General features: G+C 37.6%; 3 protein-coding genes across 4 annotated transcripts; all 3 read left to right on the top strand.

The window, feature by feature from the left end:
- The first annotated feature begins 790 nt into the window (after positions 1 to 790).
- Positions 791 to 4,782, top strand: LOC124638398 (farnesyl pyrophosphate synthase 2-like). 2 transcript variants are annotated; one of them, XM_047175350.1, is made up of 6 exons: positions 791 to 1,134; positions 1,418 to 1,558; positions 1,946 to 2,149; positions 2,319 to 2,370; positions 2,485 to 2,561; positions 4,259 to 4,782. In XM_047175350.1, exons 1-6 carry the CDS (start codon positions 928 to 930, stop codon positions 4,592 to 4,594), a joined length of 1,017 nt encoding a protein of 338 aa, XP_047031306.1. In that variant the 5' UTR covers positions 791 to 927; the 3' UTR covers positions 4,595 to 4,782. The 2 variants fall into 2 exon arrangements, with proteins under 2 accessions (XP_047031306.1, XP_047031305.1); XM_047175349.1 differs by having other exon boundaries at positions 792 to 1,134; positions 2,319 to 2,561.
- A 4,695-nt stretch (positions 4,783 to 9,477) lies between these two features.
- On the top strand, positions 9,478 to 14,823 carry LOC124638489 (farnesyl pyrophosphate synthase 2-like). The gene is made up of 5 exons (XM_047175462.1): positions 9,478 to 9,917; positions 10,201 to 10,341; positions 10,731 to 10,934; positions 13,530 to 13,772; positions 14,414 to 14,823. Exons 1-5 carry the CDS (start codon positions 9,711 to 9,713, stop codon positions 14,747 to 14,749), a joined length of 1,131 nt encoding a protein of 376 aa, XP_047031418.1. The 5' UTR covers positions 9,478 to 9,710; the 3' UTR covers positions 14,750 to 14,823.
- A 136-nt stretch (positions 14,824 to 14,959) lies between these two features.
- LOC124638490 (farnesyl pyrophosphate synthase 2-like) lies at positions 14,960 to 20,082 on the top strand. Its single transcript, XM_047175463.1, has 5 exons — positions 14,960 to 17,222; positions 17,746 to 17,886; positions 18,200 to 18,403; positions 18,688 to 18,930; positions 19,164 to 20,082. Exons 1-5 carry the CDS (start codon positions 17,016 to 17,018, stop codon positions 19,497 to 19,499), a joined length of 1,131 nt encoding a protein of 376 aa, XP_047031419.1. The 5' UTR covers positions 14,960 to 17,015; the 3' UTR covers positions 19,500 to 20,082.
- The last annotated feature ends 559 nt before the right edge of the window (positions 20,083 to 20,641 follow it).

The raw sequence follows: 20,641 nt of genomic DNA, 5'->3' as shown, positions 1-20,641 counted from the left end.
CTCAGTGCCTCAAGACGAAAGTCTTCAACCAATGTGTGTTACCAGTGATGACTTACGGCACCGAAACGTGGTCTCTCACTATCGGCCTCATCTCAAAGCTCAAAGTCGCTCAACGAGCTATGGAGAGGGCTATGCTCGGTGTTTCTCTACGTGATCGAATCCGAAACGAGGAGATCCGTAGACGAACCAAAGTGACCGATATAGCCCACCGGATTAGCAAGTTGAAGTGGCAATGGGCAGGCCATATTGCTCGCAGAGCAGATGGCAGATGGGGCCGAAAAGTGCTGGAGTGGAGACCACGGACTAGCAAGCGCAGCGTAGGACGTCCACCAACGAGGTGGACAGACGACCTTATAAAGGTCGCCGGAAGACGCTGGATGCAGGTCGCTTCCAACAGGTATCTGTGGAGATCAAAGGGGGAGGCCTATGTTCAGCAGTGGACGTCCTATGGCTGAGATGATGATGATGATTAGCAATTCTCCAAAATTCAAATTTGAAATACACTCTTACGCATATTTAGCCAACCCTATTGGTGCGTGTAACATATTTCAGTCGTTAAAACCTTTTGAAATACACGTAAGGTCCCTAAAACCCAGATTTCGCAAGCTCGTTTTCCATAAAATACTATATATTTTTTCAAAGTACCATATATTGTATATATTTTTTTGGAAAATACTAAATTTCGCTGAAGAAATTTTGGCAACCCTAGTCATCGCATAAAAATAAATTGATGCCTAGCAATTGAGATGTTATCTCTTAACAAATGGTTTGTCACCCCAAACTATGGTTGTTATAATGACATCATTTAACATCATTTTATTTTTTTAATAGTATTTACAGCCTACGTAAACATGTAGGTAGGCTGTAAATATAGCATTTTAACAATTTTTTTTCATTTATCGCCCTTCCTCCAACGAGTCAGCCAAAATGGCGTTATTGCTCCGCAAAACATTATTTTTCAACCAAATAAGGACATTACATAAGACACCGGTTAAATTAAGTACACCAATAACTTTCAAATCGGATATAAATTATAAGAAATTTGATGAAGTCCGACCCGAAGTGATGAAATCCTTAATGTCTAGTCCTAAGTTCACGAAACAATTGCCTGAAGTTGATACCAGGATTAAAGAGGTGAGTAATCATGATTCAGGTGTCTTAATATGTAGGTGGGGGATACACTTTAGAGCTGTATTTTTTATTTCAATCATTTAAAAGGTGATACGGTGTGGCTCCCCATTCCTGCCAAGTTTTTGTCCAAGAAATTATTTAGCTGCCTAGTAAAATACGTTTAGGTACCTTTTTTGCTGTCAAAAGTTTAAATACCTACTCCTTGCTGGCCTTCCAAAAAGACAGTCATACTCATCTCCTTCTTTTGAAATGTCTCAAATAGATTTTTTTTTCTTTATTAACATAGATGTTAGATTACACAATGCACGGAGGAAAACGTAGCACCGGATTATCTGTTCCCTTCGGCTATCAGATAATGGAAGATCCAAAATACTTCGTAGAAGAAAAACTGCACACAGCACGATTTCTAGGATGGTGCTTAGAAATTGTAAGTACGAACATTCCCATAAACTTGTTTTAAATTATGCCCATGCCCATGTCAGTGATTTCTACACTAACAAATTTCTCCACTATCCTCATTGATACGAATCCTGAAAATGGCAATATAAAAATGATCACAAATAAAATAGGTACCTACATTACACCTACTGACTTTGAGGAAGAAATGACCGTCCCAATTATTTCATACGATTCTTATTGCAGATGCATCTTACTTAATTACTGTGTAACAAAAAGAGATTTATCAGTAACCTAAGTAGGAGTAGACCAACATAGAACTGGCCATGACGATATTGCAACCTCATAAATGTAAAAAAAAAATGTTTCTAGCCATCATGACGACATTCCAAACTCAAAACAAAACTTTTTAAAACAGTTACATGCAAACCTACTGACTATAGACGATATATTGGACGCAAACACGACTCGCCGTGGCCTGACATGCTGGTACCTACGACCAGAAGTCGGTACATCGGCGACTAACGACAGCATGCTCATATATCTATGTCTGATGGAAGTCTTGCAAATTAACTTCGAGAAAGAACCTTATTATGTGGATTTGATTAAGATTATTCATGATGTAAGTACCTTTGTATTAGATTATGCTAAGTACTTGGAAAAAGAGCCTTTATACAAAAATATGTAATTGAAAATATTTTTTATTGAATTCATTCCCGAAACCGTAAGACTATGATAACTTAGATAGTCCTTTATGTATTATATGTATAACATAAAAAAAACCTTTACAGACAGCCATGTACACAGGAATAGGACAATATTTAGAGTACTCATCAAGTTACAGTAAGGAAAAAAATAATTTGGAAGTATTCAACATGGACCGATTCAATACCATCGTTATACAAAAAGGTGCCTATTTCTTCTTCACAATGCCCTTACTCGTATCTCTGCTTTTAGTGAAGAACGGAAAAGAAAGAGATCTTACAGAGCAAATCAACATCTGCTTTGAAGTTGGTAAACTTCTACAATATCAGGTATAAAACCCAGAATATTTTAAGTAGTCTTTCGCCAGCAGATCAAGCAATAAAGGCTCCCACATGAATTTCTGCGATGCGATTTTGTCCGACAACCCGTAACCATACCTTCCATTGTATCGTTTTTGTGAGCATGGGGCATGTCGATCATCATCTCCCGGCCTTTTCCCAACTATGTTGGGGTCGACTTCCAGTCTAACCGGGTACAGCTGAATATCAGTGTTTTACAAGGAGCGACTGCCCTATCTGACCTCCTCAACTCTGTTACACGGGCAACCCAATACCCCTTGGTATGACTGGTTGTCAGACTTACTGGCTTCTGACTACCCGTAACGACTGCCGCTGATGTTCACTGACAGCCTGGACCCACAGTTTAACGTGCCATCCGAAACACAGTCATTGGTGTCCAAGATATACTTAAAAAGAACATGGGTACAAACGTAGAAACGTTGCATTGATTCTTGCCTGACCTGGAATCGAACCTAAAAACACGTACATACGGCTGACTACACTTGAAAGTATAGTTACCGTACCAAACGGGCTGCCGCACAAAATCGCATTGCATCGCAGTTTCGTGTGGGAGTCCTAAATTTAAATAAATAAGCAATAATCAAGCAACAGATATGTTAAATTGATTTTACACTGTATCTCGACACAATAAGGCCGGCAATACATGAAGCAGTCAGGGGTAGGGTTACCTTATGCAAATAGCGGGCCTGTCCATAGAATCTCAAATGCTTGAATTTTCAGAAAAATGCCTGTCTAAAGCAAAACGCTGTAGGTAATAAGTAAAAACCGACAGATTATAATGAAGAAGGATATTTATTACTGATATTTTCTTTTTATAGTTCTTTCTTTTCTTATATATCGGCTGTGTAACCTAATCACATTAAATCACATATACTTTATGATATTTTATGGCGAATTGTAAAAAAATTACCTAATCCATTCAGTGGTTTAGCTACAAGAGTCATTTTTCGTTTTCATAAATTACAACATCATGTAAAGCAGAGATAGTTAAGAGTATCGAATGTTTTGACCACTTGATAGCTGTCAGTTTTCAAGGGAGAATTTCAGTTGTTTGTAATGACTGACTCTTACATGGTGTTCTAAGTCTCGCATATTTTTATTCTATTTACTTTGTTTGATAATTTTTATTTTTTATTTTCACGTATTTTATTTTTTTCCTTTGTGCTAATCGACATATATAACCAGTATATTAACGTTTTTAATTTAATGTGATTAGGTACGACACACCCGAAATCTTCACATAACTCAATTTTGTAATTTTCCTGTTTAATTCTTATAATTTTTCTTTTCTTTACTCCACTGGGCGTTGACGAGAGAAAATGTAAGTTCTACGTTTGCATTTTGTGCCAAAATAGAGATGAAACTGGCAGATTTTTTTTCTGTAATGTCTCCATCCAAAAACTGTCACATGGTAACCCTAGTCACAGGCGACAGTTTCAAGCTACACAGTGACCTGCAGAGTTCTATGGACGCACATACAGGAAACGCTCGAGCAGTAGCAACTGATTCGGGCCCCTGACAGCTTCAAGCGGTCCGTGTATTGGAGGCCTAAGGTTCAATGTTGATTGGTAAAATTTTACAAATTGGAGTAACTTGAAGTGCCTAGGTAAATAAATCCCTTGTGTAGGTATCCCTGTCTCGTAAAATCATAGGTATTTTTTTTAAAGAACGACTTCAAAGACGTCTACTGGGACAAAGCTACCTATGGAAAAGATGGCACAGATATTCAAGAAGGTAAACTCTCCTGGATTGCCATAACAGCGCTGGAGCGCTGCAACGAAGCTCAACGTTCTATTTTCAAAGAATACTACGGCAGCAAAGACCCTGAACATGTTAAGCAAATCAAGCAGCTTTATGATGAATTGCAAATGGATAAAATGTACGCTGAGTTCGAACATTCTTTTTATGAAAATATGAAACGGCGAATTTATACTTTGCCCACTGAAGGAGAGATACAATACTTTTTGCAAATATTAGAGGTGTGCCGACAGAGAGCTTATTAAGTTATCGATATAATAATAGTGAATAATACAATCGGTGAATTGATGCATTTTGTCAAATTAAATTGTTTTGATTACGCAGTTCATTTGTGTATACCACCCATAAGGCATCCTATAGGTAAATATGGTTAAGATTAATTTAACTGTAGAATCATTAAAAACTAAACATTCATTTTAGATTGGACATAAAACGTTTAACAACTAATGGCGTCCACGGCCGATTTCGGCCACGCACGGCGGCTGTTCTCATTTAAGGAGATCAGCCAGCTGCGCAAGACATATTGTAGTGCACGAGCATTTGCGCAGACACAGGTGCACTCCCTATTCCTTCACTCTCATAACCCGATGGGACGGCAATCCGACACGACCGGAAAGATATCAGGCGCCGGAAAGAGGCAGGATCGACATTTACGTGCTCTCCGATGCACGGGTGAATCAATCACCAACTTCCAGACCTCGGGCTGCTTTGTGAAAGTTCAAGAAAACTCACAAAGCGATTTCGGCCCGACCCGTGAATCGCACCCGAGACCTCGAGAACAGCAGCCGCGCTTGCGACCACTAAAGCAACGAGGCAGGTTTAACAACTATTAGGTTTTTAAACATTTCACAACGTGAATTAAATAACTAGAATTTGGGTTCTATCGTAGTATATTCCAAAAATATAATGTTATACATAACATTGCTTTATTTAATCGTGTATAGGGGTAGTATTATTGACCCACCACAAACAGCAGTGGGTACTAATTGTAAAATGCAAAATTTTTGCTTCATCCCATTTCTTATAATTTACATCCCATTTGAAAGTTATTGGTATACTTAATTTAACCGGTGTCTTATGTAATGTCCTTATTTGGTTGAAAAATAAGGTTTTGTGGAGCAATAACGCCATTTTGGCTGACTCGTTGAAGGTAGGGCGATAAATGAAAAAAAAAAATTGTCTATTTACAGCCTACATGTTTAGGTATGATTAAAATATAATGACGTCTTAAATGGTGCCATTATAACAACCATAGGAATAGGGTGTCAAACTATTTGTTAGGAGATTGCAACAACATCTTAATTGCTAGGCATTAATTTTTTTTATGCGATGACTAGGGTTGCCAAAATTTCTTCAGCGAAATATATTATTTTCCAAAAAAAAATACATTGAAAACTACATAGTATTTTATGGATAAACAAAAAAACGAGCTCGCGAAACAACGAAAATTCTCCCTTGAAAACTGACAGCTGTCACACATTTGATACTCCTAACTTTATATTCTCTGCTTTACACCATGATGTTGTAAATTATGAAAACGAAAAATGACTCCTGTGGCCAAACCACTGAATGAATTAGGTTATTTTTTTTTTACAATTCGCCATAGAATATAATGTACTTAACCTTCTGCGACTGAGGTGGTAGTCTATCGGACACCACCAATCACAAAATACGTCGCCAAATGGTAATATGGCGTGATGCAGCTCTGTCTCGCTCAGTACCTTCCTGTAACGGCTCGCGCTAAGGCCTCTGCCTCGAATTTTGCGGGCAGCGGGGCGGCAGCGGCGGCGGCGCGGGAGCGGGGCGGGCAACGGATACCTGTTCTCGAAACTAGCGGGCAGATCGCGCGGCACTATAGCAGTGTAGTGTTGTGTTCTGTTGTGTTTGCTGTTCCATATGGGTGTCCTCTCAAAGATGGCCGAAATAATTAGCTCTTGCACGTCCGAACACATTTTGATACGTCACAAAAAAAATGTATAACACTATACCTACAATGCAGATGCCCAACGCGGGCGTTCACCGCTTGACTGGAGCGCACCGCTCGTTGCCCGCCGCCGCGCCGCTCCCGCGCCACTGTATTCGAGGGCCGGTCCATATGAATATACGCGTAAGATACTGCCGCTCCCGCGCCGCCGCCGCTGCCGCCCCGCTGCCCGCAAAATTCGAGGCAGAGGCCTAACGGTCAGTGAGGCGCGGGCAGCGCAGCGGTGTGTACGTTTGGAGTTGTCGACAGCCGGTGTCTCACAGACGTAAGTACAGCAATAAACGTTGATTCTGAAAGACGTCACCTACCCAATATATTTTTAGGTTCATAGTGTCTGTGAGTCGTTTCATCAGTAACAGTATAGTGTCTCTCAGACAACATTCATATTTTTTTAGATGGCCACTCAAAGCATAGATAGTAGGGCACCAAAACGAGACAGCAGTGGAAGATATACAAATGATGATGAGCAGATTGAGGATTGGCTTAATGAATTAGAAGAAGAACACGAGTTTAGCCACTTTGATGATTCGGTAGAAGACCCTAATTATGTGGAAGAAAACAGTGTACAGCAAGAGGAAAACGAAGACCTCGAGGAACAGAATACCCAATCGAGCGAGAGTGATTTTAACTCTGAAGACGAGGAGCCCCTCAGCTCTTTAGTTTGTGGTGACCAGTCTTAAAAGGAAGGTCTAAGAAGGTCTTGTCCAGGCACCAAGCTGCGAAGAGGAGACTTTTTACTATCTTTGGCAAGAGAATTGGTTCTTCCTGGCTTAAAAGAACGCGTTTATAATGACAGATTGCCCAGAGAACTCCGTCTTACTATAACGCGAGTTTTAGGCAATGATTTGCCTCCCCCTCCACCCGTGGCTCAGCTACCAGGTCCTGCAGGGAGGAAACTATGCAGCCTATGCCCCAGTAGATTGAAGAGGCAAACAAGGGACCACTGTTGCGCATGCAAAATGCCAATTTGTCTACAATGTTCTTCTCCACTATGTCAAGACTGTAATCTTACGCTTTAGATTTAAGGTTTACTTTGAGACTGATTTGTGCCTTATTGAACCGTTATTTCTTGTTGATTTTTTGTTTTAGAGCTATAAGATAATGCTTAAAAGATTAATGAACAGTTTTATAATTCCGGTTTTTTTTTTAATAGTTTTGTAAGTTTAAGCGTAAAAGTAATGAAAATACTGATCTCAATAAATGATTCCGTCCTAAACTTGTTTTTTGTTTTGAGAAAGCTTATTTATTTTTATTTCATCTATACTTATAATAAATCTGTAGAGAGGTCAATTCTGTACATTGAATATATTTCCAAAAAAAACTATCAGGGGGTGATTAATGATCGATACTGATGCCAAAAATGCAATCAGTAAAATTTTTGTCTGTCTGTCTGTCTGTCTGTCTGTCTGTCTGTCTGTATGCTCGTTATAGAAACAAAAACTACTTCATGGATTTTAACGAAACTTGGTACAATTATTCTTCACACTCCTGGGCAGGTTATAGAATATTTCATCACGCTACGATCAACAGGAGTAGAGCAGTGAAGGGAAATGTTGGGAAAACGGGAGAAGTCACTCCATTTTTTAAGCTTCCGTTGCGTGTGCAGCCTTAATGGTTAAAGCTACCTCGAAACCATGTACTATGACGGAAATGTTCTCCTTAAAATTATGTAAAAAACATCCCCTGACATCATATGTCTACCTTTTATGGTTGACTCACAATAACACGTGTAACTCTCGATAGCTTAGTAGTTCGGAGCTTTCTGATAATATTTGTCTACTATTACGTTTCTAACACTCTTACTCACACTAAATAATAAAGGTTAACATCATTACCTATTCAATAAAAAAAGAATCATATAAATCGGTAAAGAAAAACCAAAGTTATACATGAAATACCTACGGTAATAAGCCATCGCGCGTGAATATCATGCTATAAATAAGGATCATTTTTGTGTAACGGTCGCCGCGTTCGACGCGGTTCGCGGCGCGGTGGCTGCGCGAGCTTCATACAATATTTGGCTGTTGATGCGATTGGTGCGAATAGACGTTTAGAGTGTTCAACCTTATTGACTGACGATAATTGAAATTAACAAACCTTATAATTTATTTTAAACTTGCTTTTGTTGTTATTTTATAAAATAGGCAAGAATTCGTTATTTTGGTAAATATTCGTTCATTTGTAATAATACAATAGCTTACATTTTATTTCTTTTTAGGTGAAGTAGTGGTAGGTACGCATAGATTGAGAATTGGATTGGCTGGTGTTTAAAACTTATTTCTTCCTCTCTTTACACAAAGTCCGAATTTAATGCGGACGAAGTCGCTGGCAGAAGCTAGTTATACTATACACCCATTAATCATAAAATAAAACTAGGGCTCTAATATTTCTGAAAGTTATAAGCGAATCATGCTGTATATAGTGACGCCTGACAGACTACGCCTCAGTCGAATGTTGACTATAAACTCACCTCAGTTGCAGAAGGTTAAGTAGGTATATGTGATAGGATTTAATGTGATAAGGTACGAAACACCCAAAATAGTATTGAATTATGTTTCTTAGTCTACGTACTATAGGTATATCTACAGTTTAAAAAATATATAGTATGCAAAAATACTATATATTCAACACCAAAATCTAAGATACACTTTATTTAAAAATTATGTTCGCGAACCTCATCAAAGTGGTGACTTCATATCACTAGGTATGATAGGAACGCAAGCACATATTGTACATCCAACGTGCATGGACACAGAAAACTATTTTACTTAAATGTGAATATTTTTTCAAAAAATTAATGATTTAGCAGAACGGGTCTCAAAACTGCATTATAAATTTCTTGAAAACCACATCGAAAACGCCGACGAATTTTCTGCCGGGAAATAGTCCAGAACAAGGTTTAACCACTTTCTTAGCAATTCTCCAAAATTCAAATTTGAAATACACTCTTACGCATATTTAGCCAACCCTATTGGTGCGTGTAACATATTTCAGTCGTTAAAACCTTTTGAAATACACGTAAGGTCCCTAAAACCCAGATTTCGCAAGCTCGTTTTTTTGTCATTTCCATAAAATACTATATATTTTTTCAAAGTACCATATTGTATATATTTTTTTGGAAAATACTAAATTTCGCTGAAGAAATTTTGGCAACCCTAGTCATCGCATAAAAATAAATTGATGCCTAGCAATTGAGATGTTATCTCTTAACAAATGGTTTGTCACCCCAAACTATGGTTGTTATAATGACATCATTTAACATCATTTTATTTTTTTAATAGTATTTACAGCCTACGTAAACATGTAGGTAGGCTGTAAATATAGCATTTTAACAATTTTTTTTCATTTATCGCCCTTCCTCCAACGAGTCAGCCAAAATGGCGTTATTGCTCCGCAAAACATTATTTTTCAACCAAATAAGGACATTACATAAGACACCGGTTAAATTAAGTACACCAATAACTTTCAAATCGGATATAAATTATAAGAAATTTGATGAAGTCCGACCCGAAGTGATGAAATCCTTAATGTCTAGTCCTAAGTTCACGAAACAATTGCCTGAAGTTGGTACCAGGATCAAAGAGGTGAGTAATCATGATTCAGGTGTCTTAATATGTAGGTGGGGGATACACTTTAGAGCTGTATTTTTTATTTCAATCATTTAAAGGTGATTCGGTGTGGCTCCCCCATTCCTGACAACTTTTTGTCTAATAAATTATTCAGCTACCAAGTAAAAAACGTTTAGGTACGTTTTTGTTGTCAAAAGTTTAAATACCTACTCCTTGCTGGCCTTTCAAGAAGACAGTCATACTCATCTCCTTCTTTTGAAATGTCTCTAAAGTAGATTTATTTTCTTTATTAACATAGATGTTAGATTACACAATGCACGGAGGAAAACGTGGCACCGGATTATCTGTTCCCTTCGGCTATCAGATAATGGAAGATCCAAAGTACTTCGTAGAAAAAAAACTGCACACAGCACGATTTCTAGGATGGTGCTTAGAATTTGTAAGTACGAACATTCCCATAAACTAGTTTTAAATTAATGATAATTAATTAATTGAAGATTTTATTTTTATATATAGCCCATGTCAGGGATTTCTACACTAACATCTATCGACACAAATTTCTCCACTATCCTCATTGATAAGAATCCTGGAAATGGCAATATAAAAATGATCAAAAATAAAATAGGTACCTACGTTATACACCTACTTACTTTGAGGAAGAAATGACCGTCCCAATTTACTCAAACGATTGATATTGCAGATGCATCTTCCTTAATTACTGTGTACTAACAAAAGATTTATCAATAACCTAAGTAGGAGAAGACCAACATAGTACTGGCCATGACGACATTGCAACCTTGAATGTAAAAAAAAATTGTTTATAAACAGTTACAGGCAAGTCTACAGTCTGCGGATGACATATTAGACGCATCGACGAGTCGCCATGGCCAGACATGCTGGTACCTACGACCAGAGGTTGGCACGTCGGCAACTAATGACTGCATGCTCATATATCTCTGTCTGATGGAAGTCCTGCAAATGAACTTCGGGAAAGAACCTTATTATGTGGATTTGATAAAGATTATTAATGATGTAAGTACCTTTATATTAGATTATGCTACTTGGAAAAGGAGCCTTTATACGAAAATATGTAACTGAAATTAATTTCTATTAAATTCATTCCCGAAACAGTAAGACCATAGGGATGATTAGTTAGATAGTCCTTTATTTATTACTAGCTTCTGCCCGCCACTTCGTACGCGGATCCTGTCCCTTATGCCAGCGACTACGGGGTCAGCAAAATCAAAGATCTGAAAAGTCTGATGTTGAATTTTAAGGGCCCGTTGACTTGAAAACAACGGAATACGCATAACCATTAGAAACGTTCCATATATTTAATTTTTGTACTTTAACAGCAAAAGCACAGCAGACTAAACAAAACGCTGAGAACTGAACCGCAATAGACGTGACCATAGGGATAAAAGTAGTGATTCTAATTAGTCCGCATTTAAGTTGTGTGTGGCAAAAATATTACACGTATTATTACGTAAAAAAACATTAAATAGATGACAAAGTTGTGGTGACTTAGTGGGTAGAGAACCAATCTCTCAAGTATGAGTGTGCGTCTTTGATTCCAGGTCTGACAAGTGCCTGCCAATGCAACTTTTCTAAGTTCGTATGTACTTTCTACGTATATTTTGGATACCAATGACCGTTATTTGGAGGGGATGTAAAACTGTAGGTTCCGGCTGTCATTGAACATTCTTGGCAGTCGTTATGGGTAGTCAGAAGCCAGTAAGTCTTACCAAGGGGTGTTGGGTTGAGCGGGTAACCGGGTTGTGGAGGTCAGATAGGCAGTCGCTCCTTGTAAAACACTGGTACTCAGTTGCATCGTGATTGGAAGTCGACCCTAACATAATTGGGACAAAGGCTCTTGAGATAATAACGACAATAATAATGAGATATAGGCACCGCAGGATATCTGAGGCTGATGACGGGGAGTAGCGACCCCGCGGGGCTATATATACTGAGCTCTTCTCCTCTCTCTCCGCTCGGAGGGTAGGTGCCACATGGTAAGCAAAGGGAGCGCGTAATCTGCGTTTAAAGTCCGCCGAGGTATCCTCACCCTTCAGCCGCTCATGTCCCTGTTGCCCTCTTGTTGCTATTCAGTGACTGGTTCCCGGGGGCCCAGTAAGTGAGGTGGCGAGTCTCCACCTGCCATTTTTACATGAAGGTACCTAATACATTGTCATCCACTAACATCCCATCACAATAGCCCAAGTAGTTTTCCTCCATAGTTAGCAATAGTTTAGCACAGAACCGGGGATTGTCTTTTTTTAACGACGTCCACCGGGGATTGTCCTTGGGTTCATTTCTATAGTGTATAAAGGAATAATCGTCGGTTTTGTGTCACCATTTCATTAAAGTTGTCTCAAAAGGGCTTCAGCGTGTTGGCTTCGGCCCCACGTTTGCCTCCCAAAAATTCGGAACTCTGTAGTCCCGAGGTCTGGAAGAGACATACAAAATAATAATGAGATATAACGCAACAAAGTCGAAAATGGGGGCTCGTGACGTCACGTCTAGATATGTAAAATTTGTACTAAGCAGTGACTTAACACGAAATTCAAGCGTTGTTGTATCTTCGTTATTATTTGTTTGTGAGAGAGAGAAAAGAAAAATACGTGTCCATTATTTTAGGGTTATCTAAAAGACGGACTAATTACTTTTTTTGATACCTATTTCATAACATTCATTTCTATACATTTCAAGTGTAGTATTGCTCTTGAAGTTCCACATCAGGTGTTCCAGATCTTCGATGTTTATACGTCAATAGAGAGTGCTTATCAGATTGAACAACTTTTGCTAAAACGTCATACCTCTATATGCTATAGTCTAGCTGGGCCCCTGGAGTTCCACATCAGGTGTTTTAGATCTTCAATTTGTATAAGTCAATAGAAAGTGCTTATCAAATTGAACAACTTTCGCTAAAACGTCATACCTGTATATGGTACAGAGAAGCTGGGCTCTTGGGGTTCCACATCAGGTGTTCCAGATCTTAAAATTTATTATCTCAGCTGAAAATGCTCATCACATGAAACAATTTTTGCCACGGCACCATTTTTGTATCTCTTATAGTTTTGTTAGTCTGTTGGAGTTCTGCATCAGGTCTTCAAGTTTCGAAGATAAATTATAGCCTATATGTTGACCAGGCTTAATACTGATACAACAAAGAAAAAATCATTGAAATCCGTTCAGTAGTTCGGAAGATTAGCGTGTACAAACAAACAGACATACAGACAAACAGACAGAATTTTTTTTTGGATTTGTGCTCCATTACTGTTTCTAAACCCCACCCAATTATTATTTTTTTAATATATTCAATGTACAGACACCGTTTTTTTACAGATTTATTATATGTATAGAAGATATGTATAAGGCCGGCAATACACGGACCGCTTGAAGCAGACAGGGGCGACAGCTTCAAGCTGTCGACTTCCCGAGTCCATAAAACGATGCAGTTCACTGTGTCGACAACTTGAAGCTGTAGCTCCTGACTGCTTCAAGCGGTCCGTGTATTGCCGGCCTTATACATATACAATCTCTCCTAAAGACTTGTGTCTTTATTTGAGACAAAATTATTTATTGGGAACTGTTTCCAAAATTCCTAACATTAAAAACTTTTTACAGACAGCCATGTACACTAGCATAGGACAATATTTAGATTACACATCAAGTTACAGTAAGGAGAAAAATAATTTTGAAGAATTCAACATGGACAGATTCAATGCCATCGCTATTCAAAAAGCATCCTATTTCTCGTTCAGAATGCCCCTACTCGTATCTCTGCTTTTAGTGAAGAACGGAAAAGAAAGAGATCTTACAGAGCACATCGACATCTGCTTTGAATTTGGTAAATTTCTTCAATATCAGGTATGAAACCCAGAATATTTTAAGTCATTTTTTTTATCACAAAGTCGCTTTTTCTGTCCCTTTGTACGCTTAGGGCTTTTCTTAGGGTCCGTTCGGACAGACCGGCTCGGAGAGGAGAGCAAATTCTTAACACTTTGAAATCCGAGTTCTTAGCATTTGTAGTAAGGTTTATTTTTGCATGTGCACTGCTTTTCTCATTAAAAATGCTCGAAGGCGCTTAGTGTGAAATAATAAGAGCTGACCGGCTCCCATCGCGTACTTTTTCTCAGTCTTGCAGACGTTTGGCTCCGATTGCATGCTCCCGCTCACACAGCCGATCGGTTCCGGTCTGTGTGAAAAGCAACCCTTAAATGTTCAAAACTACGCAACCGATTTTCATACGTTTTTTTAATAGATAGACTGATTATAGAGGAAGGTTTATACGTATACCTAATAACACACATTAAATGGTAGGGAAATACGGTTATCTCGTGCAAAGCCGAAGCGGGTCGCTAGTAATCGTAATAAATGGATGCAATAGAATCTTATTTTTCTTTTATATCTATTTAACAATAACAGCAGTGCAATAATATTTTTGCGATCCATTTTAATTCTCCTAAAAACACGTTCTGTCTCGAAAAATAATACGTTTTTTTTTTAAGAACGACTACAAAGACGTATACTGGGACAAAGCTACCGCTGGAAAAGATGGCACAGATATTCAAGAAGGTAAACTCTCCTGGATTGCCCTAACAGCGCTGGAGCGCTGCAATGAAGCTCAACGTTCTATTTTCAAAGAATACTACGGCAGCAAAGATCCTGAACATGTTAAGCAAATCAAGCAGCTTTATAATGAAATGCAAATGGATAAAGTGTACGCTGAGTTCGAACATTCTTTTTATGAAAATATGAAACGGCGAATTTATACTTTGCCTACTGAAGGAGAGATACAATACTTTTTGGAAATATTAGAGGTGTGCCGACGGAGACTTTATTAAGTTATCGATATAAAAATAGTAAATAATACAATCGGTGAATTGATGCATTTTGTTAAAATAAATTGTTTTGTTTACGCAGTTCATTTGATTTTACCACCCATAAGCCATCCTATAAATATGGTTAAGATTCCTTTTACTGCAGAATCATTAAAAACCAAACAATCATTTTATATTAAGTATAAAACGTTAAACGATAAATGGTTATTTAGGAATCAGGACAACACGTGCCTTAACAGCATACCAGCTTAGTGGTTCCAGAAGACATTAGTGTTTCAACTGTCAGATATAATGATTCTACACTTTGTCAGCCCAATATGCAGCCACAGCGAGATAAATGTGATCTTTATTGCGTTGAAATAAGGTTAAAATTTCATTGATATAAGTTTCAGATAATATCGTACAATGCAAGCAATATAAATTGAGTGTGAGCAAATCTATATATTCGGTTATATGAAATTGTTATTTAGAATGAAACCTTCCATCCAAATACATCACTGATTAAAATACACTTGATTTTTATTTTGCATCTATGCAGTATGTAATAATATCGATAGATAGGTACAGTTCCGGCATGCCCCCGAATGTCCTTACAATAGCTACAAATCTGTTACCTACTATGACCTCCGATATACAGGGTTATTGGTAAAACACTAACGACCTTGCAGGACTGTATTACTAACATCATAAACTACAACTTTTGTTCTATGACTTTTTATAAAACATGATACATTTGCCAAAAACAAACATACAAGATTTCATTGTTCTATCTAACACATTTCAACTCTATCTTGCTGTAGACATAAAATTTGCACGCCCCTACCATTTCTTTACCAACTAAAGGCCCGATCGAGACCAGTCGAGCGATTACTCGACCATAGAGGATGCGGACGAGTCGAGATTATCACACATTACAAAAAATTCGTTTGGTGGAGGGTTTGCATTTTTAGAATGAATGCAAGATCTTTATCTACCCACGCCTCCCGCGCACTGTGTGGCGGCTAGCATTGTAACGGCTAGATGTAGGGATGTTTGGGAATCGTATGGCGCATTGTAGCACATCTAGCAAGCATTCGCAACATTTCCGTGTACTCGACATTTGAATATCGATATGCCATTCTGTAAAGATAATTACGTTCGCACTACCGAATTTCGCTACAAGGACACGTATGAGGCGACGCGGGCGCATAAAACCGACTGACGGCAGCTCGTAAATAGGTCAAGTTCAAACGCTCCCCCGCCGCCCGAGCCCCGCTCCCCTCCGCTGTCTTTTGTACTACTGATTACCTAACTAGCGCTTTCTTTTGCTTCGCATAGACTTCGTAAATTTTAGAGCGTACAATTGAAATATTTTAATTTTTGTGTGAAAATTTGATGACTCTAAAATCTGAGAATTATTAAAAGTCCTAGAACAAAAGTTTTAGTTTATGATATTAGTAATATGGTGCTGAGAGGTTGTTAGTGTTTTACCAATAACACTGTATAAATAAAATCGAACTATTTCGAATTAAAAATAAATATTTACATAAAAATACAAAGCTTGTTAAATCATCAAGAAGCCACAAGAGAACATCAGGCACATCAGTTAATTTTGGCCCCTTCAAAACAGTGTCTATGACTTCTGGCAATACATCGTTGAAGGTCCTCTTCTCCGCGTTCAAATTCAAGCTACGGACACTGATGGCCGCAGCACTTTTTTGCAATCGTCTCGACTGGCTGCACTACAACGTACTACGCAGGAGCAAAGCCATTGCAATATCTAATAGGATACAGTCACATTGACAATGACAGCATTACAGAAGATTTCAATAACTTAACTATACCTAGATACAAAAAATGCAATCTGTAGGTAGAGGTAGGAGCACACAATATTAAGTAGGCAAACAGGTAATTGTCATGTCTACCATTTTGTATACCAACTAAGAGCTCGGTTCCGATTGTGTATACAGGTACATCTAGGAAGCAACTATGTTTAATGGCTCTGCTATTAATTAAGAATCCAAAAATAAAAAACAATCACGCGTTACGTAGTTGACCTCTGAAAATGTATTCCTACCTCAGTCATCGCATAAAAATAAATTGACGCCTAGCAATTGAGATGTTATTGCAATCTCCTAACAAATGGTTTGTTACCACTAACTATGGTAGTTATAATGGCATCATTTAAGACATCATTTTATTTTAATCATACCTAAACATGTAGTCAGTAAATAGACAATTTTAACAAGTATTTTTCATTCATCGCCTTACCTCCAACGAGTCAGCCAAAATGGCCCTTTTGCTCCGTAAAACATTATTTTTCAACCAAATTAGGGCATTGCATAAAAAAGCGGTTAAATTAAGTACACCAATAACTTTCAAATCGGGTGAAAATTATAAGAAATTTGATGCAGTCCGACCCGAAGTGATGAAATCCTTAATGTGTAGTCCTAAGTTCACGAAACAATTGCCTGAAGTTGGTACCAAGATTAAAGAGGTGAGTAATCATAATTGTGGTGTAACATGTGGATCAAGGGATCACTTTTGAGCAGTATTTTTTATTTAATTAGGTAAAACGTGATTATCTAAGCGTGGTTTCCCATTTCCATCTATTTTTACTACCTGCTAAGTAAATTGTTTTTTTTGTTGTGTTTTTTTTTATTAGCTTATGCTGTCCCACTGCTGAGCAAAGGCCTCCCCCAAAGCCTTCCACTTTTCTTTATCCATCGCTGCTTGAGGCCAGTCCGAGAGGAAGCTGTCCAAGTCTTCTCTCCAGCGTTTCCTTGGTCTCCCTCTCGGTCGCCTTCCATCCTCAGGGATCCACTTTGTGGTGATATTGGCCCACTTGTCCGGTTGCATTCGACAGATGTGACCCGCCCAATTCCACTTCAACTTTGCAGACTTCAACTTTGTTGTGTTATCAAAAAATATTTTATACATACATATAACTCTTTGCTGGCCACCCAAGGAGTCAGTCACACCATCATTCTTATTTAACTACGCAAAATTCATCTTCGCAGTTGTTAGATTACACAATGCACGGAGGGAAACGTGGCAGAGGATTATCTGTTCCCTTCGGCTATCAAATGATGGAAGATCCAAAATACTTCATAGAAGAAAAAATGCACACAGCACGGTTTCTAGGATGGTGCTTAGAAATTGTAAGTATGAATAATCCCATCCACTGTAGAATTTCAAAGTTATATATTTAATTGAAGAATTTGTTTTTGTTTTATCAGCCCATGTCAGGGATTTATAACTATCGACACTATAATTCTCTCCACCATCCGCTTAGACAAGGGTCTGAAAAATCTATAAAAAGAACTTTGTGGAAGAAACGACCGTCCCATTTTACTCATACGATTCTTGTTGCACTTGAACCTTTTATTTACTGTGTAGCATAAGCCCTCATAGGACCCATCAGAACACTGGCCATGACGATATTCTAAACTCAAAAATAACTTTTTTAAACAGTTACAGGCAAAGCTACTGTCTATAGACGATATATTGGACGCATCCACCACTCGCCGTGGCCTGACTTGCTGGTACCTACGACCAGAAGTCGGTACTTCGGCGACTAACGACTGCATGCTCATATATCTCTGTCTGATGGAAGTCCTACAAATGAACTTCGAGAAAGAACCTTATTATAAGGATTTGATAAAAATTATTAACGATGTAAGTACATCTTATACCTACCAATACTACAAAAATGATTAATTATGTTAAGTATTCCGAAAAGGAGCCTTATACAAAAATTAGAAGCAAACGGATTTTTTTTCTCTACAATTAATTTACGAAACAGTAAAACCCTGATGAGACCCTATTTGAAAATTTTAAACATCCCTCCTACGTAGAACAAGTCTTTATTTGGCACTGTTTCCTCAGCTAATATGATGGCATAACAACTTCTGAAACTTTTCTTGACAATTAAGTTCCTAATATTTAAATACTTTTTACAGACAGCCATGTACACCGGCATGGGGCAATATTTAGATTACACATCAGGATACAGTAAGGAAAAAAATAATTTTGAAGAATTCAACATGGACCGATTCAATGCCATCGCCATACAGAAAACTGCTTACTACTCGTTCAGAATGCCCCTACTCGTGTCTCTGCTTTTAGTGAAGAACGGAAAAGAAAGAGATCTTACAGAGCACATCGACATCTGCTTTGAATTTGGTAAACTTCTACAATTTCAGGTATATATATATATATAACCCAGATGATTTTTAGTAGTCTTTCGTCAGCTTATCAAGCAATAATAAGCTACGATCTGTCGAATCTCCAACTTTATCTCTGATCAATAAGAATCAATGACAATAGGCATTTTTTAAACAGTATATAACTTAAAGTGTTGGCCTCGGTAAATGAAGTATTATTATATCCCTTGTGTATGTTTTCCTGTCTCGTAAAATAATACGTTTCTTTTAAGAATGACTACAAAGACGTCTACTGGGACGCAGCTACCTCTGGAAAAGAAGGCACAGATATTCAAGAAGGTAAACTCTCTTGGATTGCCCTTACAGCGCTGGAGCGCTGCAACGAAGCTCAACGTTCTATTTTCAAAGAATACTACGGCAGCAACGACCCTGAACATGTAAAGCAAATCAAGCAGCTTTATGATGAATTGCAAATGGATAAAGTGTACGATGAGTTCGAACGTTCTTTTTATGAAAATATGAAACGTCGAATTTATGCGTTGCCAACTGAAGGAGAGATACAATACTTTTTGGAAATATTAGAGGCGTGCCGACTGAGAGATTATTAAGTTATCGATATACAGCCTTACTTATAAACGTGAATTCAATAATAAGTAATTCTTAAGGGGTGTTTAAGAAAAATCTTACTTATAAACGTTACTTAACTAAATCACTTGCTTAGCAATGTCCTAAACAAGCTGTCAAATTAAGTAGCCTCACACCCTTGTTTAACCCGCTGATTAACAAAACGGCGGATCTTTACCAGCTGATTTTTCATTTCCGGTTTTTTGACAACTCAACTTTTTAATTTTATATTTTACGGTTGCCATTGTTGCCATTACACAACATTTTGATGACAAATATTTTTTTTAAGCTACCGACATTCCGATAGTGTCGAGAAATTAGTATGTTTTTTATGTCATTATCTGTTCATAACTTAAGACCTTAAGCAACGTTTATAGGTAAACAAATTTTAATCACTACTTTAAGTAGTAATTAGTTAAGACAATGCTTAGAAGATGATTAGTTGATTTTTATAAGTAAGGCTGTTAAAGTGTAACAGTAACAGTAGTAATGAATTATACAATTATAAATCGGTGAATTGATGTGTTTTGTTATATTATATTTTGTTATATTAAATTGTTTTGATTATTCAGCCCATTTTATTGTATAACATACCTACCCTACACTCAAGCACAACTTTAAAAATTGTTAAGACTCCTTAAACTGTAGATTATGTGAGTATTAACTTTAGTCATGAACAACTTATGATGAATTTCATATCAAATAACACTAGTCAACAGCATTTTCGTATCCAAGGTGAAACATATACATTTTTGCAGATTATCTATCACAGAATCGAAGTCTAGAACACCGGACTGCTCTAGCACGTCTAGTTTTGGAGAAAAACCAATCTGAAAATGCCTAAAAACGCTTTTTTAACGATATTTAAAGCCATTTTTCTACAGACACTATTTTTTTTTCGTATTTTCTAACTAAAGAATCATTTAGTACTGCTCTTCTCAATTCAAATCCAGTTTACTTTACATCATTACGAGTTCTCTTTCTCAAGATATACCATTTTACATTTACGGTGTATTTTGTCCATACTAATATGTCAATTATATAGTAATGTAAGGAAAATCGTACGACGTAGCTGAAAAAAAATATCTCGAGAATGGAAACTCGTACTGATGTAAAGTAAACTGGA

Source organism: Helicoverpa zea, chromosome 17, assembly GCF_022581195.2.
Source record: "Helicoverpa zea isolate HzStark_Cry1AcR chromosome 17, ilHelZeax1.1, whole genome shotgun sequence".
Taxonomy (NCBI): Eukaryota; Metazoa; Arthropoda; class Insecta; order Lepidoptera; family Noctuidae; genus Helicoverpa; species Helicoverpa zea.
This window is presented reverse-complemented; position numbering and strand designations above follow the sequence as displayed.

Bases quoted from the DNA above. Each gene is read 5' to 3' on its own strand.
- LOC124638398 (XM_047175349.1), top strand. From the start codon at position 928: ATGGCGTTATTGCTCCGCAAAACATTATTTTTCAACCAAATAAGGACA. The intron at 1,135-1,417 runs GTGAGTAATCAT...TTATTAACATAG, and splicing joins TTGATACCAGGATTAAAGAG to ATGTTAGATTACACAATGCA. The intron at 2,562-4,258 runs GTATAAAACCCA...TTTTTTTTAAAG, and splicing joins GTAAACTTCTACAATATCAG to AACGACTTCAAAGACGTCTA.
- LOC124638489 (XM_047175462.1), top strand. From the start codon at position 9,711: ATGGCGTTATTGCTCCGCAAAACATTATTTTTCAACCAAATAAGGACA. The intron at 9,918-10,200 runs GTGAGTAATCAT...TTATTAACATAG, and splicing joins TTGGTACCAGGATCAAAGAG to ATGTTAGATTACACAATGCA. The intron at 10,935-13,529 runs GTAAGTACCTTT...AACTTTTTACAG, and splicing joins TGATAAAGATTATTAATGAT to ACAGCCATGTACACTAGCAT.
- LOC124638490 (XM_047175463.1), top strand. From the start codon at position 17,016: ATGGCCCTTTTGCTCCGTAAAACATTATTTTTCAACCAAATTAGGGCA. The intron at 17,887-18,199 runs GTAAGTATGAAT...TTTTTTAAACAG, and splicing joins TAGGATGGTGCTTAGAAATT to TTACAGGCAAAGCTACTGTC. The intron at 18,404-18,687 runs GTAAGTACATCT...TACTTTTTACAG, and splicing joins TGATAAAAATTATTAACGAT to ACAGCCATGTACACCGGCAT.